The following is a 16,681-nucleotide window of genomic DNA, read 5'->3' on the forward strand; positions in this document are numbered from 1 at the left end:
GCAAGGAAGAACACACACAGCTGTGTGCAGCCCTATCTGCTTTTGAGAGAGATCTTCATCCATCAATATACTTTCTGATCTATACTCAGGTCTGTACCAGATTAACAGGAGTAAGGAAATCTAAGACATCTAGGTGCTCTGAATTGTCTGTCTTTTCTATTATAGCAGAACTCAGACTGTGGACACTAGATGATAGACCAGTTGTCAACATTATGTTTTGCTAAGCAAAGAGTGTGTAGCAGCTTACTTTACAGAAGTTGGCATGGGTTCTTCCTCAGAGACACTGAAAAATTTCACCAGCTGTGGATCTAGCTCTCTTCCTCTGGTCTTCCCCGACCTATCTAAAAGACATATTGTGGGCATGAAGGGCCTATTACACTTCTAATATCTCACTGAGCGTTACTGGCCTGAACTTTAACCAAAGAAGATTTAGAATTTTTCTCCAGATCCTGTTCTGCATTTTTGGAAGCTGACAACTTGGCCTGATCCATGCAAGGGTTGCAGAGCCCAGACTCCAGCCTGAGCCCCAACATCTACACTGCAATTTTATAGCCCCACAGCCCGAGCCCTCTGAGCCTGAGTCAGCTGCCATGGGTGTTTTTATTGTAATGTAGGGAGAGCCTAAGGGAAAAACGGGAAAACAGGGTGGTTAGGAACCTAACATGGTAGGATTTTTATAATTTTTATCCTATACTACATCACCCAATAAGAATGGTTAGAGGAGCAGCCACTTCTGGTAGGGCCTTCTTGAAACGCTTTGCTTTTGTTGGTCTTCAAGTGTGGACTTTAAAACTAGACCCCTTTCCCTAAGAGGAAAGGAGTACCACAATCTCAAAACACAGAAGGAAATAGTTGTTGGCATGTCGTAATTTTCAGCCACTTCCTTTTGAAGCGCAGTGTGCATCAAAAAGCCGGTAGCAATCCATTGTAACATTAAAAACAAGATGATAAATAGCACAACCCAATACTAAGCTAGCCTCATTTTAGGATCCATTAGGTGATCATCCAAATGGTAAATGAGTATGCTGTCTTCATTGTAACCCCCAAGAGTTTGAATCTTAGGCCTGGTCTACACTGCGCGTTTAAACCGATTTTAGCAGCATTAAACCGATTTAACGCTGTACCCGTCCACACTACAAGGCCCTTTATATCGCTATAAAGGGCTCTTTAAATCGGTTTCTGTACTCCTCCCCAACGAGAGGAGTAGCGCTAAAATTGGTATTACCAATCGGATTAGGGTTAGTGTGGCCGCAAATCGACAAGTATTGGCCTCCGGGCGGTATCCCACAGTGCACCACTGTGACCGCTCTGGACAGCAATCTGAACTCGGATGCTGTGGCCAGGTAGGTAAACAGGAAAAGCCCCACGAAATTTAGATTTTCATTTCCTGTTGCCCAGCGTGGAGCTCTGATCAGCACGGGTGGCAATGCAGTCCCAAATCCAAAAAGAGCTCCAGCATGGACCGTACAGGAGATACTGGATCTGATCGCTGTATGGGGAAACAAATCTGTTCTATCAAAGCTCCGTTACAGAAGACGAAAATGCCAAAGCGTTTGAAAAAAAATCTCCAGGCTACACAGTGCTGCGTGACAAGCGTAACGGAAAGCCAGAGACTCAAATGGATGCTCATGGAGGGGGAGGGGGGTACTGAGGACTCCAGCTATCCCACAGTCCACAGCAGTCTCCGAAAAGTATTTGCATTCTTGGCTGAGCTCCCAATGCCTGTAGGGTCAAACACATTGTCCAGCGTGGTTCAGGAATAGCTCCTCAATTTACTCCCCCACCAATGAAAGAAAGGGAAAGAAATCGTTTCTTGACTTCTTTCAATGCACACCCTATGTCTACTGAATGCTGCTGGTAGACGCGATGCTGCAGCAGTGAAGCGCAGTATTCGCTCCTCTCCCCTCCCGCGGTGGCAGATGGTGCAGTAGGACTGGTATCCGTCCTTATCACCCCTCAGTGCCGTGAGTGCTCCTGGCTGGCCTTCAGGTGAGGCTGGCCAGGGGCGCCTGGGTAAAAATAGGAATGACTTCCTGGTCATTCCAGTAGATGGTACAGAACGGCTGGTAACCGTCTTCATCATAGCAACTGGGGGGGCTGAGCTCCATCAGCCCCCCTCCCTTTCCTGTGTAAAGAAAAGATTCTGTACTGCCTGGACTATCATAGCAGTGGGATGCTGGGCTCCTCTCCCCCACACCGCTTAATGTCCTGCCTGGACTGTCATAGCCCGGGAGGCTGCCTCCCCTCATTTTATCTCACTAACAAACTCACTGTTTCTTATTCCTGCATTCTTTATAACTTCGATGACACAATGGGGGGGACACTGCCACGGTAGCCAGGAAGGTTGGGGGAGGAGGGAAGCAACGGGTGTGGGTTGTTGCAGGGGCACCCCCCGTGAATGGCATTGTAGCTCATCATTTCTGCGGGATCTGACACAGAGCACTGTGCTCTCTGATACACTGGTTCTCTAGTACACTTGCCCCATATTCTAGGCAGGACTGACTATTTTTAGAAACCATTAAAGGAGGGATTGACTTCAGGGGAGTCATTCCCAGTTTTGCTTTTGCGCCCCCGGCCGATCTCAGCCAGGGGCACCCATGATAGCAGCAGACAGTACAGAGGGACAGATAACCGTCATCTCATTGCCAATTTACCCCAGCAGCAGACGGATGTACAGAACGACTGATAACCGTCTCTGCTATCATGCAAAAGCAAATGAATGCTGCTGTGTAGCGCTGGAGTATCGCCTCTGTCCGCGGCATCCAGTACACATACGGTGACTGTAAAAAAAAAAAAAAAAAAAAGCTGAACGGGCTCCATGGTTGCCGTGCTATGGCGTCTGCCAGGGCAATCCAGGGAAAAAGGGCGCGAAATGATTGTCTGCCGTTGCTTTCCCGGAGGAAAGGAATGACTGACGACATTTACCCAGAACCACCCGCGGACAATGATTTTTGCCCCATCAGCCACTGGGCTCTCAACCCAGAATTCTAAGGGGCAGAGGAGACTGCGGGAACTATGGGATAGCTATGGAATAGCTACCAACAGTGCAACGCTCTGGAAATTGACGCTAGCCTCGGACCATGGACGCACACCACCGAATTAATATGCTTAGTGTGGCTGCGTGCACTCGACTTTATACAATCTGGTTTATAAAACCAGTTTATGTAAAATTAGAATAATCCCGTAGTGTAGACGTACCCTTAGACAAAGATTGTTACTCAAAAGTCATTGCAAGATTTCACCTTTTGCTTTTGGCAGTTGTTCTAATAAGAGATGGGCCAAAGCCATGAACTTCAGTTTCATATTTGAAACTTCGCAATGTCTAGAGATTTTCAGATCTCAGGATTTGTCTTGTGCTAATCAATAGTTGTGAAAGCTACAGGTTCAGATGTTCCAGCAGGTGAAGAGGAACTTGATCCAGCCATCATAAGTGTATACATCAGACTGTATGCATCATCTAGATATCAGCCTACTTATGTACATGAATGCTATGACACTATAGACAATGCAGAGAGGGTGTAGTGGGCATACACTTGCAAAGTCTGAACTTAATAACAGTCCTGTTCTGAAGTTCATATATGTCAAATGATATATTTCACTGGAAGAATAGTGAGAAACAGTGCTTCTAGAGTACTGCTTGTCATAATTCAGGCCAATTGCACTTTTATCCTTCTCCCCCCATCCCCTGGTGGTCCACCAAAGGCACTCCCTCTAGGCTTCCAGCGCCTCAGCTGTCAACTCTCTGGGCAGAGATCCACATCTCTCTCCCTCCTGTCCTGGGATGTTACAGCTGCACAGCTCTCTAATGTACACTGATATTCCTAGCAAGCCAGGCTGCCTAAAGCCAGCATCTGTGCCTTGCTTGCTCTCCAAAAGCTGTGCCCAATATAGTGCCTGCTATTATAAATGACCACACAGCTCCATATAAGTAAGCACATTTATTCTTAAGATAAAAGCATTGCAGAAAAAATGTTCAAAAACAATAGAAGAACCTACATGCATGCTAAAAAGTTACCAGAGATCACTCGAGCTCCAACTTCGGGCTCTGGTAGATGTCAGTCCTTCAAAACCCACATCTGGTTTTTCCTCTGGTTACAAGTATATAACAGTCTCAGAACTCAGACTCGGCAGGTCATCGTGTTACTATACAGCTCAGGCCATTAGCCTCCAGGACCAGATAGTCAGAAGACAATCACCCTCTTTTTGGGGTATAGCTTCAAAAAGCTGAGTTTTTGCATCACCGGAAGTGAGTAATTTGCATTAATGTTTCCCTCAGGATTCCCTAGGTAATTCAGTTCACCCTTATTGGCACAGAAAATCCATTCTTGTCTGGCATAATCTCAGTATAGTCCTTTGAACTCCCTGGTCTTACATCATATCCCCCCAAGAAGTTACTTGCAATCCTCGCCCGCAATAATATGTAAGCTTTGCATTTCATACAGTAACATTTTTTTGAGGATGTTTCCTTATCTGTCACTCTTCCCCATACTTAAAAGGTCTTGGTGGAGCTGTTACTGCAAAAGAGGGAACCATCACAAGAAGGGTGCAGAGAGGTATTAGAATAAAAAGATGAGCAATAGTAGGTGTTGAGGGGGTGGGTTCACTACAGAAAACAGTGATGAAGATTAACAACATGTTTCAGTTGTATAACGAGTTTTTCCTTTTCTTAGATGCAGAACCCGGACACGCTGTCGGCAATGTCAAACCCTAGAGCAATGCAAGCTTTACTACAAATTCAACAGGGCTTGCAGACATTAGCAACAGAAGCACCAGGGCTTATACCAGGGTAAGAACTGGCCCAACAAACTTGTACATTTTTTTACTTATTTATTTTAAATCTGTTTGGTTTGTGTGTCAGCTTTTTGTCTTGCTGCTTTAAATTTAGAAGCTTGTCCAGTTGCACAGGTTGTTCCACACAAACGCCATCTTCAGTTTACTAAACAGCTTTTATTTTAGGCATCTCCTACTTTTTTTTCCCCTTAAAAATTGTTAATGCTAATGTTTATAATTAGGGCCCTACTAACTCTATGGCCATGAAAAATGCATCACGGACCAGGAAATCTAGTCTTTTTTGTGCTTTTACCCTATACAGATTTAACAAGGGAGACTAGTGTTTCTCAAGTTGGGGGTTCTGACCCAAAAGGGAGTTGCAGGGGGAGTTGCAAGGCTATTTTGGGGGGGGCTGCGATATTGCCACCCTTACTTCTGCGCTGCCTTCAGAGCTGAGTGGCTGGAGAATGGTGGCTGCTGACTGAGGGCCCAGCTCTGCATGCAGCAATGCAGAAGTAAGGGTGGCAATACCATAATGTGCCATCATTACTTCTGTGCTGCTGCTCCTGACAGCTCGGTCTTCAGAGCTGAGCTCCTGGCCAGGAGCTGCTGCTCTCCAGCTCTGAAGGCAGCACTGCCACCAGCAGCAGTGTAGAAGTAAGGATAGCAGTACCACAAGTCCTCCCCCACAATAACCTTGTGACCTTCCTTCCCCTCCCCCCCCCAACTCCTTTTTGGGTCAGGGCCCCTACAGTTACAACATAGTGCAATTTCAAAGTTAAATAGCTGAAATTATGAAACTTACCATTTTTAAAATCCTATGACCGTGAAATTGACCAAAGTGGACCGGGAACTTGGTCGGGCCCTATTTATAATGGATCTTACTGTGTTTGGATGCTTTATTTACATTAAATGCACATTCTCCATTCCCACTGATATCCATAGAATTCCAGTGAGACAATTGGTGGGGGGAGGAGTAACAGTATATGATCAACTTTAATACAAAAATAAGTTAACATTGCTGTTCCTCATCTCTGCAGATTTAATCCTGGAGTAGGGGGATTAGGAAGCACAGGAACAACTGTACCTAGCTCCGTCCCCAGTGAAAATACAAGTCCAGCCTCAGGAGTTGCTGAATCTGGTCACCAACAGTTTGTTCAGCAAATGTTGCAGGCACTTGCTGGTGCAAATGCTCAGGTAAGGTAGCAGATGGCTAAATCCTAAAACTTTAAGATGTATCTAATATTTGATTTATCAATGTAGGCTGAAAGGTGCAGTTAGGAGAAAGTACTTGAAAAAAAACATGCTTAATACTGCTGGCTCATGGATGGATGAGTGGACCAGGCTAGAAAACTGTTATTTTCCCAGATGTTAAAATAAATGCTGGAAAAATTTGGGGACCATTAGCCCTTGAGTTGTTAACGTGCACAGATCGTGTCAATGTTAAGCCTTTCACTTATGCCTCTGCCCAATCAGGGTTGTTTGGTTTTTTTTAAGCTATTTCAATTTGTGTAGGTGTCATTTGTATTGTATTGGTGTGGAAGACTGAGATGGTGGTAGAAGTTTCTCCCAAATGTCCTTAATAGTACAAAGAGCAAACTTAGACTGACAAAAGCTATAAAATTATTTATTTGGGTACTGCTTTTATTGCAATCTAGTTCATTTCAAGTTGTTGTTGTTTCAGGTACTCAGTAGCCCCTAAGATTTCTGCTAATTCTTGTTTGTAAAGTAACATTTTATCTTCAAAATATTTGTCAGCCTAATTGCGATATCAAGGACCTATACAGACAAAGGATACTCACTATAGATAACATTCTGCAAAATGCATACAAACTAGAAATCAGAGCAAAATGTGTTTGCTTAATCAGTTAAACTGAGTGTTCCAAGTAACAAATAGTAAATAGGCAAAATAGATAAAAATATTGGATAAGAGAATTTTTTGTGTCCATTTAATTTTCCCTTATTACTTAGGTAGTGTAGGGAGTTGAGAATAGCCATACCATCTGTGCGGTAATACTTGAACATGGGCTTAATAGCTAAAATCAAGATAGAATGGCAGCCTTAAGAGTGAACAAAAAAAGTTTTTGTATTTTTATGGGTTGGTCACTAACTCTTGTAACTGTGTTCACTCTTTAAAACCTAGTATTTGAAAAACAGTTTTTCCTTTGTTGCTTATCTGCCAAAACTGGAGTTAAAGAACTCTTGGAATGACAACTTCTGGAAACAGCAAGAAATTTCGTTTCTTTGGCCTTGTTGTTTTAAAATACCCATGTTAAAGGTACTGTTACTTACAACTAAAATGATTTCAAAGAATCTGTCTAACCATCAGAAGTTTGTAAGGACTCAATCCTGTGCCATCGTAGTCAGTAGGAGTTCTCCCACTAATTATGTGGGAGCAGGAGCACAGCTGTTCAGTTTCTGTTATAAAACTGCAAACTTCAAATACTTCTTGACCTTTTTAAAAGCCTTTAGAAATTATAAAGGTGATATGCCACTAACAGGGATAACTTTACTGTGCCTCATCACATTCTGTAACCAACAATGAGTTCATTAAAAATCTCTGAAGACTAGCATCATTGGATTTAACTCTTCATTTCACTTACAAGAACAATCTATTAATGACACTTTGAAGGAACTATTTTAAGGAAATGATTCTCAATCAGATTATCTTGCTTTGCAAGCACTTCCTGTAGTCACTTCAGAAACAATCGACTTTTAGTACAGGGTTGTTGTTAAACCAGTCAGCAGACTGTCCTCGGAGAAGGATGCTATTCAGTTGCAGTTGTTCAAGCACTTCCATTTTGCTCTCCAGTTTTGGAGGTTTAAAGGAAACTTTAGTTGCAGAAATACACCAAGCCAAACTGCAGAATAGAATCAGATGTATTTTAATCATCTAGTACAATTTCTTCACAGTATTTGTATTAAGCCTGTGTCTACAGCTTGAAATAAATTGTCCTCTCTTTAGCAGTTACAAAATCCAGAAGTCAGATTTCAGCAACAACTGGAGCAGCTCAGTGCAATGGGGTTTTTGAACCGTGAAGCAAATTTACAAGCTCTAATAGCAACAGGAGGAGATATCAATGCAGCTATTGAAAGGCTACTGGGCTCCCAACCATCATAGCAACATTTCTTTAATTTGAAAAATGTAATTTATTTTTGATAACAGCTCTTAAATCTTTAAAATACTTGCTTTATTTCATTCTGCCTCTTGGGATTGTCTTGTTATAACTAAACCCAGTCTGATGCATTTTAAGGTGGAGTGCAGTAGTTTTCTTTGGACAGTGGGAATCAATGCTTTTTCATTCACAGTTGTTGCATGCATCAAACACTTCTCTTCAGCATTTATTGTGATTTTGTTGAAACAAGTATCATCTTTTACAGTTGAATGAACAGGATTTGTCAGACCTACAATTGTCCAATTTATTTACTACTTAAACATTAGCTTTGGGTAGTAATTTATGTAGAATACAAATTATTAAAAAGGAAACAAATTAAATTAAGCTGTAATTTGTGGGTACCAATACTGCTTTTTGTGACTTCAGCATGTATTTTTTGCTAGCAAAATGCTGTAAGATTTATACCATTTGATTTATCTGTCATTTTTGCTTTTATTTGTATAAAATATACACACAATATACATGTTGGAAACAGCTCACATCTAGAAATTTGCACGTTGCAATAGAATGAATCTATGTAACCAAAAAAATCCAGAAGAAATAAAATTGACACATTTCTAGTGCAGAAACTTTGAGCATCTTTGGTAAACATCTCTCAGCAGAAGAGTTTAGGCAAATTCATTTAAAATATGCTAGAATTATTGATCTAATTATCTCTAAATCTACATCTAACTGTACAGAAACCTACATTGTCTCAGTATTCACAAGGATTGACTGTAAATTATCTTAATCTTTTTGCAGATTGAAGGAGCACTACTGTATGCTCTGAAACTGCTTCTAAGGCTTTTTGGCTTCTCTCATTGAGATTCTAACATGCATTATGATTTGTAATTGGAAGAATTACTTTCACTGACAGTGTCGTGATATTCTAATTACTTTTAACCACCATGTAAAAATACTGTATATCTTTTGAGTTTTTATTGGTAGTTATTTCTCTTGTGCACAGGTAATAAATGAATTAAAAATTCTTTGAGCAATTTGTCTCAAGTGTTTTTGCACAATTGCTGATTCTTAAACTTACAGAAAAGTGAAACATCTTGATGTTTGGCCTTTAAGGGAAACATTTGGAGCACCATACACATTTTTATCTTTTGACTGGGATTAATAAACAATGTTTGGATTATAAAGGTGAGAGGGAAAGTAAGGGAAATCAGAAGTATAAGGACTACCCTTACAGTAGGTAAAATGTAACACTGGATAAGAGAAAGCATACTCGACTGTTTATATCCTGTTTAGCAAACTGGTTCTGGCTTGGATGATACATCCCTTCTGGGTCCTGTTATGTCAAATTTACATGTTAGTAGTTGAAGATTATTCACTTTAATCTCAGCATTACATTTTATCAAATCATGTAAACAATCACTTCCTTTGGTGTTGAGTATAAATGTGATTTACTTTAAAAGGTGATGGGAAACAGGTTAAACTTATCCTTCCAAACACAGTTCATAGATTCAAAGTTCACCAAGGAAGATGAACCAAAAGAATTTTGAAAAATAAACAGCAAAATGAGATTAGATACTCTGTATTTAAATCACTTGGTTATAAAACTGAAATCTTCTAATGTTGTTAGAGCAAATCGCAAGAGAATGTGATGCTCTGACTTGCACCTTTCCTGGATGGTAAACATTTTAGTTGAACTTTGGCACTAATAAGTAAATTGTTCAATTACAGCTGATGCACAGTGCTGGGAAAAGCTCAAGAAAACCTCTTTGCTCACAACATCTGCTCAATGTGCAGTGGGAATAAAAATGAACAGTGTAAGGAACCATTAGGAAAGGGTGGATAATAAGTTATTATAAATGCCACTTATAAATGCATGGTACACCTACTTCTTGAATACTGTGTGCAGTTCTAGTTGTCCTAGCTCAAAGATACATTAGAACTGGAAGAGCAACAAAAATGATTAGGGATATGCAACAACTTCCATATAAAGAGAGAGTAACAAGACTGGGACTGTTCATCTTAGAAAATAGACAACTAAGGGGTTTTCTTCCCATACCTTAATCTGAATCTTTGGGAATCTTCAATTTAAATCTTTTACTCAATCTGTGGAAAAGGCATCTCTTCAGATGCTATTTAGAGGGAGTTAGTGAAGATATAGCAAGTTGCCTATATAACCACCCCACTTTGTTAGTTACTATTAGCCAAGATTTTCAAGTGACTAGTGATTCTGGGCTTTCATTCCTTGATTTCAATGGTCTTAAAGAAAGTAGGTAGTTCAGAGGACTTGAACTGAAAATCAAAAACTGTTAAAATATCTCGACATTTTAATAAAATTAATTTAAAAATAACTGTCAAAGAGAGGAAAATGAACTCTGTTCCAAAGCCTCAAATTCACTGAAAGAAGTATAAAGCATTAAGTTCAAATTGTATGAGCTCTCCATGGAGGTCACAAATATATAGGTTTTAAGTTATGGCTGGATGATGATTTCTTTATAACCTACCAAAGGGAGTCTTGCTTCTGCTTCAAATTCTCTTGGGATGGTGTCCCTACCCTCTGTTTGCTTGAGGCTGGGAATGGGCAATGGGGGATGGATCAGTTGATGTTCTTTTCATTCCTTCTGGGGCAGTTGGCCTTGGTCACTGTCAGAAGACGGGATACTTAGCTAGATGGACCTTTAGTCTGACCCAGTATGGCTGTTCTTATGTTTAAAATGATGAGGTTGAAGCTGGTAGGCTCAAGGGTTTACCTTGAAAGCTGGGCCAACTTTGATATTTTGAGGCATATACGTTTCCACTTATCAAAAACACAAGTCCTAGCAGTCTCCTGCTCACAAACAGTGCTGTAACACTTGACCATTTTGTACATGTGTTGCAGGGAGCCTAGTTTTTTAAGAAAACATGCCCACTTCAAATGTGTTGAGTAGGCACAGTGAATAATGCAAAAAGCCTCATAGTCATGGGGGACTGAACCTGTCCCATGCCATTTGTAAGCTGAACCTATTGCTTCAAAGTTTAGTTCAAATTCAATCCAGGTCAGTAATGTCTGAAAGTTTTACTATCGACTGGCTGCTGACTTAGTGATCTGATGATCTCAGTCCAGTTTCTAGTGAACAGGTGCCCACACAATAAAACTACCCCCACGTTTGGCTGTTTTGGAGAAACCAGGCACTGAAAATCATGGACACTGGCCTGATTCCTTGCCCCTTGGAGATGCTCCCTGCAAGTCAAGGCTGCTTTATAATAAGGCAGTTGTGAAGCATTCTTCTGTAAATTTCAATTATCAATGGAAATACTTTTCCTTTGGTTTGCAGCTGTATATACAATTAAATCAAAATTTACCAACATTTTTGGATAAAAATCAAATCCTTCAAACCCTACATATAATGTGGGTTCATTTTAAAAACAAAAACAACAAAACTCTTGAGTGCAACCAAACCAAGGATTGAATTTGTGCAGATTAATCACAGCTGGCTCTATATTTAAATATCCTGGTTAATTCAGGTCCTGATCCAACAAGCAAATACATGTGGAGTCCTATGAACTCAATAGAACGAGTTGTGTAAAGTAAATGTTCCAGGAGTGGGGCTATAAACTCTAACTTCTAAATTGAGGGAAGTATAATGAGTAACTAAACATTAATAGATTAAAGTAAATTCTTACATCTTTCAGTTTTAACAGTGTAAGGTGGTGTCTAATATTGGTAACTTGGTTTCAAATAAAAATCTTTTAATCTGACAGCATTCCTTTAATAGAGGCAAGGGTGCTTTTGCATAATGCATATATTGCTTAGCTTAGGTTTTCTCAAATTACACAGCCAGCTTGCACTGATGGGCCTGAGATTATCATCTTTTAAAATGAAAAAATTCTTGTCAGGTTCCCTGCATGCATTCTTCTAATCTTGGTGGGATCTCTCACATGCTGGAGGGCTGCAGAGACTCCTTATAGTCACTGTGATATAGTCTGTAGCAGGGTATAATTGGGATCTGAGCTCCTTTGTTTATATAAGGGGGCATGACAGTAAAAAGTTCAAGAAACAATATCAATGTCATGCTTAGTCCGTAAGGCTGGGTCTGTCTTGGTGAAATCGTGTTTTGAAAGAGAAATGTTTTGTTTGTATTATTTATAAACACAAATATGGATGAGTTGCTAATGAAAAAGGCCATAATGTGTGGCTATTCCATAAGAGAGAAGACTAGCTGTAGTTGCTCATCAAATTTTCCAGACAAGAATAGTTAATGGTGAGTAAGGGGACCAGTCTTTCTGTGGTTAAAAAGAGGTAACCTAGCAGGAACCCATGAACTAAATGCACCCCTCTTTGCTTTTGCAGATATAAACCCCATTTGCTGCTCAGGTAATTTCCTCCATTATTAGCAGGGGCAGTAGCACCTGAAAACTAGATTCTCTGGCTTCAGATAATAACAGCTTAAAGATGATGTGGGGAGATTGTGTCTTTCCCAGGAATCCTGTAGAGGAAAAAGAGTGGCCCCGATCTCCTGAAATAAATGGAAAGCTGATGGGTAGGAGGAATTTAGGGGAAAACTCAAAGGAAAATGCCTTGGCACTGAGCTCTCTCCCACTCTTCCTTCAGAGGGTGACAGCTTGCTGCTTATCTCACCATTCCTGTTGCTGGTCATTGCTATACTGGTGGGAGGGTAGCCTGTTGTCTGCTCTCCAGACCTGTTATGACAGACAGATGCTGCTGGTTCCCATTCCTGCTGCTGATGCTACAAACAACCTAAAGGTCTGACCAAGACCGATCCTTTACTATGAACCTCACTTCTCAGACGAGTGAGGCTGATAGACACAGCAACCCTACAAGGTAACGTAACTAGTCTGAGGTCTGCGCACAAACTAGATGTACTGGGAATTGCTGGCCATTGTGGGGGTTGGTATAATTAAGCCAATGAGGTATCTTGTTCTTCTTTAAGTATGTAGCTGGGAATTTACATGACCTTCGGCTTGGAACAAATAGGACATAACTGAACAAAGTACAAAGAGAGCTACAGTAGCAGAATCTACACTTGGCAGTTACAATGGTTATTGCAGAATTATTTACATAGCTGGGTTTGATGTTTTTCCTCTTGATAGCTGTTTGAACAGGAAACAGAAGTCTGGTTTGCTTTAATCTGAAGTAATATGACAGATAAATCTGCGGGGGATGGATTAGCCCTACTCCCTTCAGGCAAGTGAGAAACCTGTTAGTTTAATTTCTGTAAGCAGGAACTAAACTATAAACAATCAAAGAGAGCTAATTTTAAATGGGAGGGGTGTTCCCCACGGACTCTAGGGCACCTACCTTTACCCAGTCCCTAGGGCTCAGGGCGTAATCTTCTGCAGGTTTGCTGGGTCTTTTACTAGTGAAAGAGCCTGACACAGTAATATCCTCAACCTCTATTAACAGTCACCAAAACAGAATGCACACACTAAGCATACAATTCTCACCACTCCCAATAAGGCAGATGAACTTTTCCTGGTGGCTAGTCTGGATCAGGTCATCTGGAGACTCCAGCTTCTGGACAGTGTGATTGGCTGGGTGTTGAGGTCTGACAGCTCTGATGTTGAGGCTGTGTCCTGGAGTTGGTTCCAAGGAACTTCCTTTTGGACACCAGTTTATATAGTGAAACTTAAGTCCTGCTTAGCTGTACTTTAACCAATCATTTTACTAAAATTTTACTAAACAATTCTCTAACCAGTCCCAAAATATTGTAAAACAATTCTTTACGCAGCCATACTCCACCACCTTCGTTGATTTAAATCTTACAAAATTAGTTATGCAACAGACCGAAACAATCAAAGAACCAGAGAAGGTCGATACAGATAAACAAGAGAGATAGGGACCATAAAGGCACAACAATAAAGAAGTAGAGATTTTGCACCCAAACTGTTGATAAGTGATTCCTTGCCAGCCAGAATGCCATCAAAGTTTTCTTTAACTATCTTAAGCGACTCCTTGCTTATTTGGTGATGGTGGATCCTATTAAGAGGCACACCTTCATAACAGCCCAATATTACATTGCTTTGATATAATTTAGAAGGAATGCGAGGCTGATGTGACTGTCTGCTTCCCCGCTAATGGCTGCTGCTCTCCTAATATGGCTGCAGAAAAAAGGCCTCAGACCGTACAAGGGAGTTGAGCTGGATTGTAATTAAAAAGAAAAATGTGTTTGAATATTAGAGAGAGCTGGTCAGACCTTCAAATATGAGTGCCTAAATATAGGTTTAAATAAAAGACTGATTTTCAAAGGTGCTGAGCACCCAAGACGTCTGTGGGTGCTCAGCACTTCTGGAAAGCAGCCCACTTATATATAGGTGCCTATGTAGATGTTTAGGTACTTTAGGTACACATTTAAAAATCTTAGCCAATATAGTTTTTGGGTGGGAAGGGCTGAGGATTAATTTTGACTCTTGGTCCTATACGACGTTAGGTGATGTAACTGTTTGTTTTCCAAGTAGTATGTTAGATACATGTCCTGAATTGTATGGGATTTTTTTTTGGAGGTAGGGGGGGGTTGTTTGTTTTGTGTTTTTGGCCCACACTTGATAAAATCCAAGCATAACTTCAACATTGTGCAGTAGGAGGTAGAGTAAGCCTTTTTGCCTGTAGAGCTGCACTGGGTACATGTATTGGGAGAACTGTGACTTTATTAAATGTAGAGCTGACCTAGTGGAATCACCACAAGAGGGTGCCATTTACCTGAATGTAATGCTGGCATGACCCAGACTCTAGGTCTGAACAATACCTGAAACTGTGTGTGTGTTGGGAATGTTGCATTTGGCCATTTCGACGTGATGCTCTGAACCATAATCTTGTAATTGGGGCCCACTTCTAATTTGTTTCTCTTATAACAAATAGGAAGGATGTGCAAAAAGTAATCTGAAATGAATTGGCTAAGAGTCCTGGACTCTGTCACACTGAAGCAAACAACAGTTTGGATACAGATTTTGGATTAAATAGGTTTATGGGCATTTTATACAAGACAGTATTACAGAAAGAAATGGATCAATCTTTTGCAGTCTGATTTTTGGCTGTGTCACTTGTAGGGAAAATACCTGCCAGATAGTTATTAGGATATGGCTACACTTGGAATTTCAAAGCGCTGCCGCGGCAGCGCTGTGGGTGCGGTGCCGCGGCAGCGCTTTGAAGTGTGAGTGTGGTCAGAGTGGCAGCGCAGGGAGAGAGCTCTCCCAGCGCTGCACGTAAACCACATCCTTTACGGGTGTAGCGTGCAACCCTGGGAGCCGCGCTCCCAGCGCTGCTGCCCTGATTACACTGATGCTTTACAGCGCTGCATCTTGCAGCACTCAGAGGGGTGTTTTTTCACACCCTGAGCGCAAAAGTTGCAGCACTGTAAAGTGTGAGTGTAGCCAAGCCCTTAGTTTTTGATTTGTCTGGTATAGCGGAGTTTCTCTCTCACTGCTGTTCCCAAAGCTCATTCATAGAATTGTGCCAAGGAGGCAGTGTTGATATTTCTTTGGGGTACCACAAGAGCAAGTCTAAACTCTACTAGAAAAAAGCTATAAACACATTTTTAACTTGTAACCCAGCTAATGATTCGATTAATTTTCCCAAAGATGTCTTTGCACACCACCATCCTTGCCTGAAAAGGAGAGAGCTAGTCAGATTAATCAAGGTCATAAATTGGGATGAGAGTACTAATGGGGGTAAAATATACATAGCAATATATCAGAAAGGTTCTTCACAATATTACTTCTCTTGAAGAGCATCTCTCATAGAAAATGTATCCTATGATGACTTACAAGGTTAAAATGAAGAGGCAGATACCAGGGAGGAGGGCTGGTTTCAGGTAATATGGGCAGTCCAGACCAGCATTCCCTGAGCTATGGTTAAAGGGTATTTGAAACATATTTTGATACATATATACACACCAAAAAAGTTAAACATGCATTCATATTCTTTAAATTCTGTGAATTATGTACATGACTTTATGCAAAAATTTCTAAGTACAGAATTAACATGTGAAAATAGACTCTATTTTTTTTTTAATCTTGTTGTTGTAATGAGGGTTTTTGTTGTTTAATAGACTGGCGATGAATATACTGGATTGAGAGTAGTGATTGTATGTAGCTGTCCTAGGCCCTTATCCTGCAAACACATATATGTATGAGCATATCTTGACACAGGAGGAGTCCATTGTCTCCGCTAAGACTACTCAAGGCTGTAGTTGTATCGTCTTAACTTTAATAAGGACTTTAACACCTACAAAGCATTACAAATTGAAGAGAAAGTAAACAAGATTTTAAAAACAGTTCCATCTGAATTTAAGTACTCTAATAGGGAGCACAGCCTTTGGTGTGCACATTTTTAAATGACTGTAACAAAGAACCTTAATTCACTGGCTCAGTTTGAGAGGGACACTGAAAATATGTTGAATTGCTTGAGTGTATCTGCGAAATCCAAAGAATCTGTGTCTGTGAGGAGCAATGTGCAAGCCACCTACTTGAAGTGGGATTCTCCCCTATTAGGGGAGTTTCACCCTTGCTCTTCCTCACACCAGCTCTGAATTTTGATTACAGCAAAAGTCATGCTTTGTGTTGTGATACAGCTTGAGTAGTAAAGGCTAGAGTGAGGCTATTGCGGTAGCAGGTGGAGGGTGCCAGAAAAAGTTACGCTGAACAGCTGCCTGCCAGTCAAGCTGAAGAGAGAGAACATTCATCTGTTCTGAACTGCTGAACCCAGTGGTACATAAATCATACCTCATTGGCTGAGTCATTCTCTCTCCTGTTTCATTGTGTGTATATTTTGCATATGAAAGACTAAATCACAGTCAATA

The 16,681-nt window shown here is 40.8% G+C and overlaps 1 protein-coding gene across 4 annotated transcripts in view; it reads left to right on the top strand.

Moving 5' to 3' along the window:
- Positions 1-8,923, top strand: part of UBQLN1 (ubiquilin 1) — a 42,763-nt gene extending 33,840 nt beyond the window's left edge. For 3 of the 4 annotated variants that reach the window (XM_032785994.2, XM_032785997.2, XM_032785996.2), the window contains exons 9-11: positions 4,671-4,786; positions 5,811-5,967; positions 7,736-8,923. In XM_032785994.2, coding sequence (XP_032641885.1) covers positions 4,671-4,786; positions 5,811-5,967; positions 7,736-7,891 — 429 coding nt within the window. In that variant the 3' untranslated portion in view covers positions 7,892-8,923. The remainder of the gene's footprint in view (positions 1-4,670; positions 4,787-5,810; positions 5,968-7,735) is intronic. The other variant, XM_032785995.2, reaches the window with a different exon arrangement.
- The last annotated feature ends 7,758 nt before the right edge of the window (positions 8,924-16,681 follow it).

The sequence above is a fragment of the Chelonoidis abingdonii genome, chromosome 6 (genome assembly GCF_003597395.2).
Source record: "Chelonoidis abingdonii isolate Lonesome George chromosome 6, CheloAbing_2.0, whole genome shotgun sequence".
Classification (NCBI taxonomy): domain Eukaryota; kingdom Metazoa; phylum Chordata; order Testudines; family Testudinidae; genus Chelonoidis; species Chelonoidis abingdonii.